The 17972-nt window shown below is 52.0% G+C and overlaps 1 protein-coding gene across 1 annotated transcript in view; it reads left to right on the top strand.

The window, feature by feature from the left end:
• Positions 1–16477, top strand: part of PTP4A3 (protein tyrosine phosphatase 4A3) — a 38928-nt gene extending 22451 nt beyond the window's left edge. Inside the window, exons 2-6 of the mRNA XM_059867789.1 lie at positions 8696–9513; positions 10788–10880; positions 14142–14272; positions 14607–14681; positions 15100–16477. Coding sequence (XP_059723772.1) covers positions 9409–9513; positions 10788–10880; positions 14142–14272; positions 14607–14681; positions 15100–15217 — 522 coding nt within the window. The 5' untranslated portion in view covers positions 8696–9408 and the 3' untranslated portion in view covers positions 15218–16477. The remainder of the gene's footprint in view (positions 1–8695; positions 9514–10787; positions 10881–14141; positions 14273–14606; positions 14682–15099) is intronic.
• The last annotated feature ends 1495 nt before the right edge of the window (positions 16478–17972 follow it).

The raw sequence follows: 17972 nt of genomic DNA, 5'->3' as shown, positions 1-17972 counted from the left end.
CCAGGGATGGGGCAGCCCCAGCTTCTGGGGACAACCTGTTTCAGTGTGCCATGAGTCCCATCATAACAAATTTTCTCCTTATGTTCAATATGAACCTGCCCTCTTTCAATTTAAAGCTGTTGCTTTTTGTACTATCACTACAGGCCCATGTAAAAGTATTTTTTAATTTTTTTTTTCAACCTCTCTTTAATACAGTGAAAGCCTGCAGTGAAGTCTCCCTGACCACCAATTCCTGAGCTGGAGAAAGAGCCACTGCCACATCCTCACCTTTTTATGTCCATCTGAGCTCAGCTGCAAGGTGCATTTCCAAGGGGCTTTGAGTTTCAGGAGTTTTGTAGTTGGGAAAAAACCTCAAGTTGCACCAGGGGAGGTTCAGGTTGGATATCAGGAAGAGTTTCTTCACTGAAGGAGCAACTCAGTATTTCAATGAACTACTCAGGGAAGTGGTGGAAAGCATCCCTAAAGTGTTCAAAAATGGGTAGACATGGTGCTCAGGAATGTGGTTTGGTGGGCAGGATGGTACTTGGTTGAAGGATGGACTTGATGAGCTTGGAGATCCTTTCCAGCCTGAATAATTTTACAAATCTGTCTACAATTCTGTGATTATGGTTTGCAGACCCTGAGCAATCTGAGCTCTGTACTGCCTTGATCTCCTTCCTCCAAAGTGATGCTTGATCCTTTCTGCTCCTCCTTCCAGTTTAGTCGCCCATCTTCTGTGTGGACAGGGTGCAAATCAGGCTGAGGACGAGGCAGTGCTTTACACACCAGGCAGGCTTGGGAGAGTGAGTGGAGACATTGCTGTCCCTCTCAAGAACAGCTGTGACTTTCAGCTTTTCATGCCCTTTGATCTTCTATTTGAAAGAAAACCACCTGCACTGGCTCTGCGAGCTCCCACGGGTGGGGAACATCTCTTGGCACAGCTTTGGGGTTTTGCACAAGGGTGGCAGGACCATAGGATTTTTTCCCTGTTGCTGAGGATGGCTGGGTCCAGGAGGGTAGGAGAGGGTGCAGGGGAACAGGAGAGGCTACAGGATCAGGCCCTGCTGTAGCCATGCATCCAAAACTGGCAGCTTGGAAGTACTCACCTTTGTCCCTAGAGCTTTGTTGACATGTTGCTTTTGCAGAGCACTTGTCCTGTGGCAACCACGGAGCTCTGCTGTGGCTTTTTGCTGGAGCTAAGGAGTTTTCTGGAAGAGGGTTTTAGGGAAAACCATCTCTGCAGGACCTGGGCTTAATGGGAGGAGCCAGGAGCACGATGTGTTGTGGGGTCTTGATAGCACTGCCAGACCTTGCCACATCCTACCCAGGAGCAGCCTGTTTTCCCATCTCCAGTCACTTGCTCCATGGCTTTTTAATTATCCTGGCTGACACTCAATTGTGTTTCCCCCAGGACTTCTCTGTATTATTGATACTCCTGAGGGGACACTTCTCACCTACATGGAGCATCTCTGTCCCATCCTGCTGGAAGAGGGACATCCCTGGAGGGGCTGTTTCAAGGGGCAGTTTCTGCTGTTAAAGTGACAATAGCCATGGCTGGAGAGGATGAGGAGGAGACAACCCAGGGGGTTTCCCTGCAGCACTGTCCCCATGGGCTTGGTGGCTGCCTTCAGAAGTGCTTTTGTGTCCCTCATACAGGAGAAGGCTGGTGGGGCTGCCATCTCCCAGCAGCCTGTTATGATTTGTGTGATCCTGTCTCCATGGGGTGAAATGTGTAAAACAAAAAAGTGCAGAGCAGCAGCAAGATGGCTTGGGGGGACAACCCCAAGCAGCACAGGTTCTGGATGGTGGAGGAAACTCAGAGACCCACAAACACCATCTAAACCTGATGCCATTGACTCGGAATAGCTGCCTTTCTCCAGAGCTTGGCTTCTCTGGACAATCCTGACCATAGCTTGATGCCCCCAGAGATCTGTCCATGGGACACATCACAGGCAGAGCATGTTCTGTCCTGTGTTGCATCCCCAGCATGTCACAGAACACCATTTCAACATCTGCAGGTCAAAATCCACCCTTTGGGTAGATTTGAGTCCCTTGGAGCCCCCTTCATCAGCAAACTTCCATCAAAGCCACCGCAGCCTGGCTTGGGGATTGTGCAAGAGGCGCCAGTGACGCAGACAGGGCTCTGCTGGCCTTGGGTCAGGGCTCCTGGTGGCCTGACCAGGTGATGTAGGGACAGCTTCCCATCAGAATCCCCCCCACCGAGGAGGGACATTGCAAATAGCAAAGTTCAGGTCTCGTGGGACAGAAGTTCAGGCTCAAACTGTACCTCAAATGGGAGGTCATGGCAGCTCCTCCCTGCCCTTCCCAGGAGTGTGCTGCTGTTTCTTGTGTTTCCCCCAAAAAACATATCATTCTGCACCCCCACCCCTAAGCTTTGCCACCTGCCACAAGTATTAAATTTGCTCAAAATACTGTGAGAAACCACAAGAAAAAAGCTGAACAGATGTTCAGCTGCACCAGAGTTTCAAGGTGGAAGAGACACATGGCAGTGGCACTTGTTGGGGGGAGCCACTGTGGTCAGTTTGCCCCCAGCGTGTGTTTTGGGGTGAGGATGCTGCTTTGGGATTCTTTTCTTTCCAAAGATACTGCTGGACAAGGCTTGAAGCCTGGAAATGCCCAATCACGCACAGAATTGCTTTTTTCCCCTTATTCTTCTGGCCAAAAGAAATCCCAGAAGGATGGGGGGAGCTGGCCCCCAGTATTTGGGGTGCCTGACTTCCCTGTGCATTGGACCCCGGAGCGTGGGGACCATCCATCCCCAAATGACCGAGCCTTTCACCCCTCCTCAAAAAAACCCTCTGGGGCACACCCTCTGTAGATTTGGGAGGCAGCCAGCCCCAAGCCTGTTATTACTTTTCCCCCTGGAGCTGGCCTCTCTTCCTCCCCCCCTCTTTCTTTTTTCTTTTTTTTTTCCTCCTTTCCCTTCAAATCCAAGCCAGGAAAAATCTCTGACGTCGGCACGCGGCTGCGAGCTCCTCGTGGCTGCTGGGGGAAGGCAGTGGAGGGGATATCCCGAATCATAAAACCAGGATCTCACTGTGAGCAGGGCCACCGGTGGCTGCCTGTGAGTTGTCCAGTGCTGGGGACAGGGTGGGATGGATGGATGGGGGACTGTGTTCAGCTGGGGGGGGTTCCTTTTCCCCAGTGTGGAAGGTTTAGTGCCTTTTTGTGTTTTTTATGATTCTCTGATTGCTGAATCTCTTCTGGTACAAGAAGGAATTAATGTCCATGGAGACCTCAAATTCAAGTTGCTTGGGGGCTGCATGAGAAGGGAAAAGCTGAAATTCCAGCTAAAGGGCTGTTGAAGGGGTGGTTGAAGCATCATGTTTCCTCCAGGGCATTGCCCTGTGAGCTCTGGACAGGAGAGTCAGCCCTGACACTGGTGGCATCACAGGAATTCCAGTGTGAGCCCAGGGTCCATGTTCAGGGGTTGTGAATCTGGGTGAGAGGGAAAAACAACCTCCCAAAGGACCTTTGTAGACACTTTCCACTCTGTGCCTCAGCTTCTCTTCAAAGACAAAAGGTGCAAATACAAGATAAGAAAGGGTTGATCATGTTACCAGTGCCTCCGGTGCATTCCCAGCTTGCACAGTGCTGGGAAGACTTTGCTCTTCTTTTTATCTGGCTGACTGGTTGCATCAGTTTCCCCATTCTTCCCTCTCTCCTGGTGCCCTGAGTGCCTCCTGCTTGCAAATGTCCGCACCAACATCATGCTGGCATCTTTCCCTGCTCTCTAAATGTTATCAAACTCCTTTAAGTCCAACTGGAGCTGTAAAATCAAGGGCTGCACAGCTTTCTTTGGCAAAATTTCGTGTTAGCCAGTATTTACTGCACACCAAAAAGGATGTGGGGAAATATGCATGACCTGGTTTATCTTGCAGGTGTGTTTTCATGGGCTGTCAAGAGGCCCCCATCACTCTCCCTCTACACCTGTGCATTTTTAATCCTTCTTGTCGTGTTTTGCTCAGAAAACATCACGTGCAGCAAGAAAATAAAAAAAATAACCCCTTGGAGGAAAACCCCACAGTGCTTCCCTGGCAGATGGTGCTGGGCACTGCTTCACTCCTGGCAGCAGGTACCCGACAGCCACCATGGTACCCAGCATGGCTTTTCCAGGACATCCCATCTGCTCTGTGCAGCTCTGCCCCCCCTGGAGCAGGACGTGCTGGTGCTGCTTACACCTCTCCCCACAGATGCCGGCTCCTGCTGGGTGTTTTGTTTCCGTCGCTCTCCTCCTGGACCTTTCCTGTTTCCTTCCGCGCGGATGCAACTGGAGGAGATCTCAGCACATTGGCTGTGTCCCAGCTGCAGTCACAGGCTGGGGACAGTCACAGCATTGTGGCTTTCTGTGTCCTGGGACCTGTTCTCCCTGGCAGTGATGGTGATGGTGGCAGTGGTGATGCTGCTCGTGCTGGTAGAACCTAGTGGTGGCAGTGGTAGTGTTGCTCATAGGGGTGGCAGTGGTGACACTGGTGGCAGTGCTTGGAATGGTGCTGCTGGTGCTGCTGATGTTAGTGGCAGTGGTGGTATTGGTGGCAGTGGTGGCAGTGGTCGTTGTGGTGGTTGTGGTGGCAATGGTGACAGTGGTGGTTCTGCTGATTCTGGTTGCAGTGATGGTGGTGGCAATGGTGGCAGTGGTGATGCTGGTGGTGCTGCTCATGGTGGTGGCAATGGTGCCACTGGTGGTACTGCTGGTACAAATCTTATGTGTGCAGCTGGGCCTCACAGACCTGCTCCTTGTGGTCACTCTTTTCAGTGGCAATGGATGTGTGCAGAAACTTCTGCATGATGATAACTGGAAATACTCAGAAACTTGGATTCAGTTTTCAGGGTGATGGAAGTCCTTGTTGGGAGCAGGGAGAGCCGGCCTTCATCAGCCTTAAGGGGAAAGGGCTGGTCAGTGTCTTTCTAGGTGAGCTGAAAGCAGGAGAGAGGTTAAGAAAGTGTGACACATCTGGGTGTTTTGTTGGATTTCTCTGAAGATGAACTTTGAACAGGAGATGTGCTCACTGCGAGATCGCTATATTTATATATGGGTGAAATACACATTGTTTGGGTGAGTAAGAGCCTTTGTTCCGAGTCCCGCTGCTAAAAATCATGTGGAGCGACACTTTGGCTCTGCAGAGTTTCCTTTTCCTTCTCTTGGGGATGTGCTGTGTTTAGGAAAACCTGACTCCGCCATCTGTGTCCCACTAGCCGGGTACCAGCAGCACAGCCATCAGGTCAGACAGCTGCTTGTCTCTCCGACCAAGCTGTTCCAGTCACTGGGTGAAGAAGATCTGACCTTTATTTTCCATCAGGTTGCCCTGAGGAAGATCAGCCTCATTCCTCTGTTGCAGGCTCAGTCCCTGGATATCTGAGATGTCGCCAGGACATTCGTAATGGTCTTGCCACACTGCAAAGGAATATTTCAGAGACCCCTGTGATCCCCTCAGCTGTAGGGGTGTAAGACAAGGAGATGATGGCTCAGTGGTCCCCATTCCCAAGAACAGCAGCCTTCACAGCTCCCTTGCCACACTGGTGTGTGTTCATACTGGATCCTCAGTGGGCTCTTGGCTGGAAAATTCTTGTGTAAGAAGCAGAAATTTCCACAGTCATAGTGAAAAGAAAGTCATAGAATCAAAGTTGGAAAAGATCTCTGAGATCAGTTGTTAACACTGCCAGGTCCACCACTAAACCATGTGCCACATCCATGCCTCTTGAACACTTCCAGGAATACTGATTCCACCAATTCCCTGGGCAGCCTGCTCCAATGTCTCAGCACCCTTTTAGTGAAGAAATTTTTCCTTATACCCAAACCTCCCCTGGCACAACTTGAGGCTGTTTCATCTTGTCCTGTCCTTTGTTACGTGGAAGGAGACCAACCCCCACCTGGCTACAGCTCCTTTAATTGAGGTTCCCCAAGACGGGTTTGAGCCTGACAGGCCATTGCTGCACTGCTGAGCATCCTCATCCAGAGCTTGTTCACTGTGTCCTCACATGCTTCCTCTAGATCCCCCGGAGCGCTCAGATGAGAAGGATTTATATTCCACTTGGCAGGTTATTAATATTAGCTGAAATTCCCCTTTCCACATTGTTCTGCCACGCTTAATATGGAGATCAGCATCGCAGCCTGAACCGCCGGGGATGATTTGTGATTGAATACCCATTAGGGATTTATGGGCTTCGGGACTGAATTGCTGGGATGTGTGATTGCCAAAATACTTGAAACGCTTCCACTGGAGAGAGGAGACCTTGTGGGAAAGGAGCACTCGCTGTTCTCGTAGGCAGGCGGTTCCCACTGAGCCTCCCTTACTGGCAGCGAGCTCACCCAAGCCAATAAAAAATTGTCCAGGATCCAGAGCACCAATGGAGCATGAACTGTGTGCTGGATGATGACAGGGGGCAGTGCTGGCATTGGTGCTGGCAGCAGCTCCCAGCCCCACGGAGCTCAGCAGGTGGGATTTAATCCAGCACATGGATAAACATGGGCACAGTTTGTATTAATGTCCCTGGCAGCAGGTTAAAACAAGGTATGAGGTTGTTTGGAGGGAGAAAAGTCATTTTTTGATGCTTTCCCTTGTGCACCTCCGGTGCTCATGTGTCGAATCAGATAGATTGTCAGGATCAGATCAAATCATTAGGACAGATGGCATTAAACACACTGGAAGCTTGAAGAGCAAAGGCATGAAAAGTAAAAGCAAAATATCCTCAAGTTCTTTGTTTCAGAGAAACTGGGCTTTCAAGCTCATGATTTGGGGCAATTCCTACTTTGCATCAGCCCTTCCCTTTGAGCAACTGTGGCTGCCCGTCTCTCCCACCTCCCATCCCTTTTTGTAGTTGTGCTGGCCAGCAGATTGGCAGCTGGACATGTAGGAGCCACACAGCCAAAACCAGCCCAGAAATACCCTCCAGAAATAACAAATTGGTTCTTACCCAGCCATTGTGAGATTGGCTTGGGAAGAAGCAGACCCCACAGACAAAGTGATAGGTGGGATCATCACTGAAAAAGCTCGGTGAACACTGTGGGGGAAGCAGGTTTTCCAGCCCACCTTGCATGATCATTACAAGCTTTGAGCAAAAATTCCAGCTGCTGTGGTCCAGGTGGGGAGGATCAGTTACCCTGGGGGGTTCAGCATCATCTGTGGGCTTAGCTGCTCCAAATCACACCTAAAATGCTGCAGAGAGGCAGCTCCCACCTCACTCCCATGTCTCAGCCAAGCTCCCAGCCTCCATCAGCTGCTAAAATCTGATTTCTCATTGGGGACTGGAAAGTTGTCCCCCCTGAATGTCCCACTCATCCCTTGAAGCCCAAGCAGGGTTTGAACTTTGCAGAACATCCTTGCAGGACTCTGGGATAGCATTATCCCCTTAATGGGCAAAAAAAAATTAGGTGTGATAGAAGCTGGTTGTTGGGAAGAGTTCATGATTTTAGCAGCCAAACTGGGGCACATTCAGCAGAGCAGCTCTGCTTCCCCTGACACCTCACCTGGCTTTTTTCCTGTTGCTATTTAACTTTTTCATTCCTGGGTACCACTGGAGAAATGGGAGGTGTTAAACACGTTGTAAATGATGCTCAGGCCTGGACAAACCCATTGTCAGCACCCAGATGCTGTTATGAGCTGGTCAGGGCTCAGCTCATCTCCCTACTCCCACCTTGTCTCATTGCATAAGGGTGAAACAATCCAAAGGGGAAAGTTTCTGGCTGCTGTGAGGAGAGCCAAGGGGGTGCCTGCTGGCCTGGCTCGGGTTACTTATGTGCTTATGGTCTATTTTGAGGCTCTGGCCACCCGACACTAAGCAGCCGCTGACCTGGGGAAGGACCGGCTTCAAAACAAGAGTCCAGTGGGGAACAACCTGGGGAGGCTCTGGCTGGGTTTCCCTCAGCTCTGAGTGGGGCTGGCAGAGCCCTTGCCTCCCCACTGGGCCCATCATCTCATGGATTTGAGTATTTCCACAGTGGGAGTTGATTTTCTTTCTTAATTCTTCCCACTGCCATCATTGAAAGCAAAGATGCCACGGGTGAAGGGGCCGGGTTCTGTTACTGGGAGCGATGTGCCGGCGGTGTGGGAATGTGGATGAGCAGGCAGGGAGACACATCCATCACTAACCCTGGCAAAACCACACACACACAACCCCCTCCTCGGCCCCCCCTCCCCAAGATAGCTCATTTGCAGGCAGCTTAATTCTCCTAAGAGCATTAGAGGTGCATTTAGTGGACATGAGCCCAGCGCCAGGAGCATGTGGCCGATTAGCGGCAGCGGCAGCTGGTTTCAGGCACAGCGTGCATTTGGGGTGGAGATATTCAACGTGCTTTTTGGGGACACAAAGGTGAGGTCTGGGGGATCTGGATGGGTGTCAGGGGGGTCAGCTGGAATTAATTGGGTGCTTAAATCCACCAGCAGGTGCAGATGTTGGGTGGTATATGGGAGCAAGGCCTTCTGTGCCATGTGCTTTCCGTTCTGCAGGTGAAATGAGAGTTAACCCCTCTGGCTTTCCAGTGCCATTCCAGCTCTCCAGATGATATTTCAGCTTTAGCTTTAAATACCCCACCTCGCTTTCTCATTTGTGGTCTGCTGTTAAGATGAGAATGGTCAGGGATACTCGCAGGGGATGTAGAAAGTGATGGTGCCTTCAGGGGTGCCCACACCAGGCAGGAACTTCCTTGGGGAGGAGGACACTCTCACCACCGCATTTCCCTTTCTCTCCCCCGCAGCCTCGCTCTGCACTGGGATTTATGGAGGTGCTGAGGAGCAGCTGTGAGCCCCGCAGTCCCCGGCAGCCCGCCTTGTGAAGCAGCCCCCGGCCGCCTCTCCTCGTCCCACCCAGCACCCCGACCCTCCGACTCAACCATTCAAGGCTCCCGTGCATGGATCGCCCCAGCGAGGCACCGCTGCCCGACGCCGCCGACGCCGCCCCGTAGGCTCCCGGCCCCCCGTGCCGCCCCCAAGTACTCCACATACCCCGATGGGGTAACGTGACGGGGGCCACCCTCCCGCCACCACCAACCACCCCCCATATGCAGAGGCCTTTCTAGAGCGCCCGGGAGCGCGCGGCACCGGAGGCAGCAGCCGCTCGCCATCGCACACACGCAGAGGACGCCAACACTACAGCAAAGGGATTTTTTTTAATTATTATTATTATTATTATTTCATTAATATTATTTTTTCCCCTCCATTCGGCTTTTTTTTTTCCCCCCTGGGAGGCTTGTGGTGTGTCAAGGAAGCCGGTGCGCTCCCAGGAGTTGGGATTATTTGCACAACGTCTGTATATTGAGTTCTCGATCCTTCTATTTTTATTTTTGAGGCGCAGAGGGGTCGTTGGGTTTTTGTTTGTTTTTTTTTTTTTTTTTGCCCCTCCACACCACTCTTTTCTTGGGTTTGTCCCCTGCCACTGTCAGCACCACCTCACCTTCCCTCTGTCCCCACCATGGCGCGGATGAACCGCCCTGCACCCGTGGAGGTCTGCTACAAAAACATGAGGTTCCTCATCACCCACAACCCCACCAATGCCACGCTCAGCACCTTTTTGGAGGTAAGGAGGGGAGACTGGAAGGTGGGGACCAGGGTCCAGTTGCATCTTTTGGGGCTAAAAGCTGATGTTGATGAGAGGACAGCACATCCCCTTTGGTACCATAGCACCTGGTGGGCAGTGGGTCCAATCTTTGCCAGCTGTTTGGGATAGGATGTTTTTCAGCACCCCAAGTGTGATGTTTGGGCACAGTAGAGATGGAGCAGAGTTTCCCCATTCCTGTTGCATACCTTGCCTGATCCACTAGCACGTCATGTTCGCAGGGTTTTGAAGCCATGCACATGGGTACACACAACCTATCCTGCCCCTCCCAGCACCTCAATAATGGCTTTTGATCCCAAATATCCCAGTATATTTCCAATGCCCAGAGTGTGTTGGGTAGTGCTGGAAAGCTTGGTGTTGGAGAGCCAGCACTGGTAGCAGCTGTGTGAGTGCCACTGCCTCAGGGTGACGGGAAGGTGGCTGTGATTTGGGGACAGCCACCCCATACTCGCTGCAGAGGGCGATGGGAACCACACCAGCGGGAAGGGAGAAAAATTCCCCTTTCCTCCAGTCTCTTAGCTCGCCGGGCTGCTGAGCATGTGGGGCTCACCACGGTCTGGTGAGCGCCCAAGGGGGAACAAAGGAGGTGGATCACTGGGGATGATCTCATGGTTCCCGGCGAGGCCGGCGCACCAGGCGCGTAATCCGGGGGCAATCCTCGAGCCGGGCAGTGAGCCATGCTGGAAACATCCCAAGTCCCACGCCTGAGCCTGCAGCGTGTTGGAGTGATGATGGGATACAGCAGCGAGGTGGAGCCCCCCTGAGCCATCTGTGAGATGCTGAGCTCGGCTTGGCAGGGCATGCTACGACTCCCCCACAGCTGCCTCCATGCATTTCTGCATCAGGAGTGTGACCTCAGCAGGCACAAACAATTTCTCCTTCAGAGGACTGGCACCCATGTCAGGGATGTTTCTTTGCCTGAGGTATAAAATCCCTGCTGATGAGGCTGTCAGGGCTTAAAAATAAATGGCCCCATTGGTACTCATGACTCTGAGGAGTCATGAAGATGCTGGTTAGAAATCCTACAAGGCCACGTGGCTTTGGTGTCCTGGGATTTCACGTTTCCTTGTGCCTGACAGGGATGGACCATGTGTGAAGGGTTCAGAAAAGGGGCACAATACTGTTTAGGGTCCATACTGCTTCACGTGGTCATAGCAGCGCTTGGATGTGTCAGGGTTAACTGGGGTGCATCTGGCAGAGTCTGTTCAGACCCCTCCTTCTCCTTCCCTCCCCAGGACCTGAAGAAGTACGGTGCCACCACGGTCGTGCGAGTGTGTGAAGTGACCTATGACAAGACCCCCCTGGAGAAGGACGGCATCACTGTCATGGTAGGTGGGCAGCAGGATGGGCACTGCCCCAACACCACCCTTAAAAATCTCATCCCTTGGGGCTGTTAAACGCCCCGGTAGCCCAGCGCAGCATTACACTGAGGCAGGAGCAGAGCTGGAAGCCCAGCTGAGCTGAGCTGAGGCTGGTGCTTTAAAAAGAGACGTGCTGCCCACGCAGCCGAAACTGTGACTCACTGGCTGAGTCGGCAGCTGCCTCCCTGCCTGTTGCTTAGGCTCTGAAGCATCCAGGGATGAGAGCATCTGATCCCACGGGGAAGATGCGCGTGGTTCCCATTCTCCCCGCGTTATCTTATCCTGGGGGGTGCTGTGAGGGTTTTTTGCTCTTCCAGCAGCTGGCTGGTGCAGCTGGGGGGGATGAAAGGGAGCAGGCAGCAAGCTGGGAAAGGCAGAGCATGCAGCTGCCTGGGCTGTATCTTGGCTGATAGGTAATTGGAGATGATGTCAGGAGTGATAGCCCTGCCAGGGAGATCAGCTCCAGCTGGGAAGTGAGGCTCTGCTCCTTATTTAGGGAAGGGTTTGTAAATGCCTTGTGACGCCTGGGGTGGTCCTCTGTGTGTAGGACCTCTTTATATAGCTCTGTCTGTATAATGTATATCCTAGGGAGAGAGGAGGCTCTATCTTATATCCTCAGGGATATGGGTGGATAATCCCATGGCTCTCTAGGTACAGATCATCCAGATGCAGATGTCTCTAGATATAGATGCAATCTGTGTCTCTACTGGTTATATCTTGGAAAGATCACTGCATCCTGCATATATAGAATCTGTATGTTGGAGATCATATCTGCTCACTTACACACCAAATTCTGCATTTTACCCCATTTCTGACTGGAGCCTTCAGTCTGAGTTTCTATATCTAGGGTATCCATACCTCTTTACGTCTCTTATATCCCTCTTATGTGGAGAGATGCATATCTAGGATATGTTTTATAGAGAGAGTTAGACAAACTATACAAGACTGTATAGAAACTAAATAGTTTTTATATGAATATTTCTATAACCATATAGAAAATATATAAGGCAAATCCAGAGATATCTATAACCTGGTTTTCTATAGATAGATGTATCTCTGCAGATACAGAAATATCTCTATAATTATATCAAATCTCTGTATATTATTGAGATATCATGGTATATATTTTTATTTGATATACACAGTTTGGTATATTTTTATCTGTATCCTCATATATATATTTGGCATGTAAATGTATCTTGGTGCACAAGTCTGATGAGGAGCAGCTGAGGGTGTTTAGCCTGGGGAAAAGGAGGCTTGGGGAAGATCTTTTCCTCTCTACAACTCCCTGAAAGGAGGTTGTAGCCAGGTGGGGGTTAGTCTCTTCTCACAGGTAACAAGCAGCAGGACAGGAGGCCATGACCTTCAGTTGCTCCAGGGGAGGTTTAGATTGGATATTAGGAAACATTTCTTCACTGAAGAGGTTGTCAAGCATTGAAACAGCCTGCCCAGGGAAGTGGTGGAGTCACCATCCCTGGAGGGGTTTAGAAGAGCTGTAGATGTGGCACATGGAGACATGGTTTAGTGGTGGCCTTACCAGTGCTGGGTTAACAGTTGGACTTGACAGTCTTAGAGGGCTTTTGCAACATAAACAATTCTATGCCTCTATATGTAGACCACATATAGGTCTGTATATGGAGAAGTGAAGGCTCTGGGGAGACCTTAAAGCCCCTTCCAGTCCCTAAAGGGGCTGCAGGAGAACTGGACTATTTACAGGGCAGGTAGTGATAGACCAAGGGACAGTGTCCTTAGAGTGACAGAGGACAGATTTAGATGAGACATAAGGAAAAAGGTTTTTATCATGAGAGTGGTGAGACACTGGCACAGGTTGCCCAGAGAAAATGAGGCTGCCCCATCTCTGGAAGTGTTCATGGCCAGGTTGCAGCAACCTGGGATAGTGGAAGGTGTCCCTGCCATGGCAGAGGGTTGGACTAGATGATATTTGAAGGTGCCTTCCATCCCAAACCATTCCATCAGGAGATGATTCTGTAGGGTGCTGTGTCATCCCTGGTGTGAGCCCCTGACCTGCACTCATGGCTGCAGGGAGGACATGGCCTTGCAGGAGGAGATGGCCTTGCAGGACAGGCACAGGCCAGCCAGGGGAGCTGGCTCAAACATTACAAATACCCTGAAGCCCAGTGTGCTCCTTTGCTATCAAATCCCAATAGAAATCTCACCACCTGTTCAAACACTGAAGTGAAGCAGCTTATTTTGCCATCTTACACCAAGGGTGACTCCAGCACAGCAGCTTAGTGACTCACTCCTCAAAATCTAGGATTAGGGCCCAGTACCCCCACCCTCTGGGGCTCACCAAGCCACATCCTCTCCAAAGGATGCTGCCCTTCCTGTCTCCCTCTTCCAGTGCTGCACAGCCAGTGGCCACACTCCTCCTGACAAATCTGTTTTGGGAAAGAAATCCCCATTTTGGGACATCTACCCATCATAACTGAGCCCAGGACTGAGGGGTATCAAATGCAGAATCCATTTGACCAACTTCCTCACCATGCTCCAATTTTGAACCCCTGCAACTTGAGGATGAAGCTCAGAAGATGGGATATTTTTGTTTGTCTTTTAATAGCTTTTCCTGAAGGATGGTTTTTAAATGGCCCCATTTGGAGTGATCTCCCTTCCTTTGACTCCCTCTCTAGGGCTGTGTTAGTGAGTCCCCAGACCATTATTTTGGTCTTCCCCTCCATGTGTTGCAGGAAGCTGAATTTCAGCACCACATCAAGCTCTGAGATTCCAACCATTTCAAACCACCTTTGCTCAAAGTTCCTACAGTGAGCTCCCAAATTCTGGAATTAGGAGCTGGCAGCGGGGAGGATGGGAACTGCATAATCCCAAAGCTCCATGAGCTCATCTGGATTGGGATGGAGCATGGGGTGGCCATCCTGGTCTGCAGAAGCAGGAGGTCATGGGGACCATGTTGCAGATCCTACAGGTGCTCCTGTAGGCTGAACCTGTCCATTCCATAGGAGGCCAAAGGTCTCCAGATCTAGATTTGTGTGGCTTCAAACCCTGAGCCAAAGCAGCCAGGGAATTCCTGTATGCCAGATGATGCCACAAAACGACCTGTATCCCCACAGAGCTATGGCTGTGAGCTCAGTTCTGGCACTCTTCTACCTCCCTGCAGCTGAGGCCCCAAACACCATCACCCTGAGTGAAAACCAACCCCATAAAGGTTTTCCCCAGAGACTTGACAGCGTTTCTCTCTTCCCAACCTTGCAGGATTGGCCATTTGATGATGGAGCACCTCCTCCCAGCAAGATTGTGGAAGACTGGCTCAACTTGTTGAAGACCAAGTTCTGCGAGGACCCCGGGTGCTGCGTGGCTGTGCACTGCGTGGCCGGCCTGGGGCGGTGAGTCTGAGCCCAGTACCTCAGCTGCTGCCCCTCATGAATGCAGGAGAGGGAAAACCATGCCAGCTCTCCTCTTTCCCTTCCCCAGCCCCCCTCTGAGCCTGGCTTTGTCACAGCTGCCACCTCCCCATGAAAGCAGGAGAGGGACAACCATGCCAATACTCCTCCTTCCTTTTCCTAGTCCTTCTTTGAGCAGAGTTTTGTGAAACCTTAGTGGGAATAGGTGTTGATGGGGAGGATCTGCTACCTGAGCTTCTCCTTGAACTTCAGATGATGGATATCAGCCTTTGGACTGCGTGACTGGGGAGTAACAGCCACTGTTTCTGCCTTCCAGTGCTCCCGTCCTTGTCGCGCTGGCCTTGATCGAGAGTGGGATGAAGTATGAAGATGCCATCCAGTTCATCCGACAGTAAGTGGAGCAGTGGTGTGGTGTTAGGGCAGAAAGTCCCTCTCTGAGGGAATGGAGACATCTGGCATGTCCCAGGGTTTGGGGTTTTTGGTGACACTGGGGTTGCTTTTCTCTTTGGGAGTGGGAAAACAAGGCATTGGCATGGAGCATCCCCAAGGGGCTTTTGGCAATCACCCCACCTCTGCCCCACATGTTTCCTCCCCAGCTCTCCATGTCCTGGGACTCAAAGGGTGGATGAGCAAGGAAAGCTGCTGGGGTCAGTGCCTGTCTCCATCCCTGGAGTGTGCACCTGGCTTCAGCCTCCAAAATCCCTTTCTGCTCCAGGCAGGGGGGCTCAGCACCCTGACAGGGGGGCTTTGAGATGGGGGGAATCTCGTGCCACACCTCTGACTGTTCTGGCATTTCTCTGTCCCCCCAGGAAGCGCAGAGGAGCCATCAACAGCAAGCAGCTGACGTACTTGGAAAAATACCGACCAAAGCAGAGACTCCGATTTAAGGACCCTCATAACCACAAGAACAAATGCTGCATCATGTAACCTCAATGACCTCTTGCCAAAATCCGTGCACAGACCCCCAGGCACTCGCACACATCCCACTCCCTCACCTCCTGGCCCAGCCCTGCACTCCCCATGTGCTGCCCCTCTGCCAGGGCTGGGCTGGGGACATGGAGCATCTCCAGTGTGTTCCGGCACTCACAGCACACTCGTCTTGCTGGATCCCCAAAAAAGGCTGCTCCCTCCAGCTGCAGCCCCAAGGAGGGAAGGCAGCACTGCCCTTAGACTCCTGGTGTTAGCAGGCAATGAGCTCGTGTGACTGTTCTTCATCACCATCCTCCTCCCCCCTTTCCCCTCCTGTTGCACTGAGAGGGGTGGGCAAAGGGTGCTTGGTTTGGAGTGATGCAGGCAGGGCTCTGCCAGCTGAGAAGGGATGGGGTGCAGAAGGGCCAGAGCACCCCCAGAAAAACCTTTCCCCACCTCTTCCCTATAAATAAGGGCTGCAGCAGCAGGGAGGGAGGTGGGGATGGCACAGTGGCCTCGGGGGAAGGTGGTGATAGCAGGGAGAGGTGACAGGGGCTCTTAGCTCAGTGACCCTTGTGACCAGGGGAAGGGCTGAGCTAAGACCCCCAGCACCATTCCCTTTCTCCTCGCCCCTCTGTCACCTGACCACCTCCTTGTTGCCTCAGTGCCAGCCAGGATGCTGCAGATGGGGCTCATTGGGGAATTGCTCCAGTGAAGGCAGAGCTGCTGGGAACCTCGGGGACCACAGCAGGGCTTTGAGGCACTCAGCTTTGCTGGGGTGCTGGATCAGCACTGGGTCCCCCAAAGTGTGGGGTGCTCTTATTTATAGCTTCCAAATTCAGTGCCCAGGGTGGTGGGTTCTCTGCTGTCCTGTCCCCACCCCTGAGCTGTGGCACAAGCCCCAATTCTGGCTGCAGTGCCCTGGGGACACAGTGTGCTTCTCAAGGCACATCCATGTCCTCCACCACCACTGCATTTGCTGGCCAAGGGGCTGGGCTGCAGCTCTCCTAGGGGATTTTGGGTGTTCCTGGCAAGAGCACATCACCTAATTTTGCACCTGCCTTTTCCATGTCTGTACCAAGGCACCTGGCACACACCCAGCTGGGGTGGGCTCAGAGCTGCCCCTGAGCTGGGACATGAAACATCTCTCAACTTTCTGCCTTTGAATGCTTGCAGCAGCTGGAGCAGTGGGCACGTAGGGGGTGTGGGGGTGGGTTTTTTTCTTTTAATGAGGATAACAAGAAATTTGCTAATTAAAGGAAAAAAAAACTTAAAAAACACCCTGTCTGTCTTCCGCACATCCTCTGGCCATTCTTTCTCCTGTCACTGCCCAGCAGAGCCCAGGAGGTGACCCACTTTCCCCCAGACTGATGCCCAGCACTGTGTCACAGCTGGCTGCCCTCCACTACCACCAGGACATACATGTGGCCCAGGGGATGCTCCAGGTGTCCTCTGGGCTCACTGCTGCTCACACTTCAGCTGCAGAGGATCACAGTTGTTGGGACAAGGAGGGCTGATCTTCCATCTCTTGGGGTTTTAGGCTGAGCAGCTTGAGATGCCCTCAGTATATTCTGTTGACCCTGAGCTCGGTCTCTCCAAAGGTTAGTGTGCCTTCCAAAATGTAGATATCCAGAGACATTCGCTTCAGGGCGTTCATCTCTTGGGACAGGTGGTGAGGAAGGCTGGTTAGACACCTTCAGTACCTGCAGGAGGCTGGGGCCTGCTTTGTACCACCACATGGGTGAGCAGCTGAGGTGTTTGGAGCTGTTTCCAGCACCACTTCACCTGTCCTGATGGGAGCCAACCCCACTGCAGGGCAGGGAAGGTCATCCTTTGGGATAAGCTGTGGTGCTGAATGAGCTGGGGACCCTCCACATGTGACCCTGGAGTTGTCACACCACACACCTTGGGCCTGCCCATAATTGTGGGTGAGCCCTCAGTCTCTTGAGTTTCTCCTGCTCTATCCCAGGCTGTTGGTTCCCATGACTCGTGGAGAAGGCTGGAGGGTCTGTGTTGATTGGGAATAGTGTGGATTGGGCTGATAAAAAGGCCTGACCCTGTATTAGAGCACCCTGCTGGGTGGGTCACCATCCCCTTCCTGCTTGGGTCTGTGCTGCTGCTAAAATAGGTGCTGCTCCTTCCCCAGGGACATAGGAGGTGGCTTGGCATTGTGGTGGTGACAGCCCCAGTCCCTGCTAGCCAGGAAACCTCCCAGTCCCATGCCTTTCCTTGTGGGAACTGTTGCTTTATGGGCCTGGAGACCTTTCTGTCCTGGCAAGATGAGTTTTCCTCACCCCTGCTCATGGCAGCATCACCTGGAACGTTGCCCAGGGCAAGAGGTCCTGGGATTCAGCCACGATGCCTTTGAGTTGGACTCAGGCTTGGGACAGAGGGATTTGAATTCAGCTTCCTATCAGTCCTTGAGCAAGACTTCATTTAGGCCTCAGCTTGGGGGGCTGGCCTGGGGGGAACATGAGGGGGACAGGCTTTGCTTTATGTAGCATCAACTCAATCACCTTAAAATTAGGGAGCTTCGGGTATAAAAGCAGTCCTTGATCTGGCCATGTGGCCAAATCCTGAGGGCATCTGGCTGGCAGTGGCATCTTGATCCTCCTCAGTTTATGATTCACTGAAAAAAAACAAAAACCAACAAACCAAATCATGTTGATTTAATTGTCCTAGATATTGTTCCTTTTTTTTTTTGTTTTCATGAATATCTCCCCCTTAACCCTAAAATGTGCTGCTTCCATGGAAAGGATACCTTGGCAGCCCA

The sequence above is a fragment of the Haemorhous mexicanus genome, chromosome 1 (assembly GCF_027477595.1).
Source record: "Haemorhous mexicanus isolate bHaeMex1 chromosome 1, bHaeMex1.pri, whole genome shotgun sequence".
In the NCBI taxonomy this organism is placed as follows: Eukaryota; Metazoa; Chordata; class Aves; order Passeriformes; family Fringillidae; genus Haemorhous; species Haemorhous mexicanus.
The sequence above is the reverse complement of the archived record's forward strand: the minus strand, read 5'-3'. Positions and strand labels throughout refer to the sequence as shown.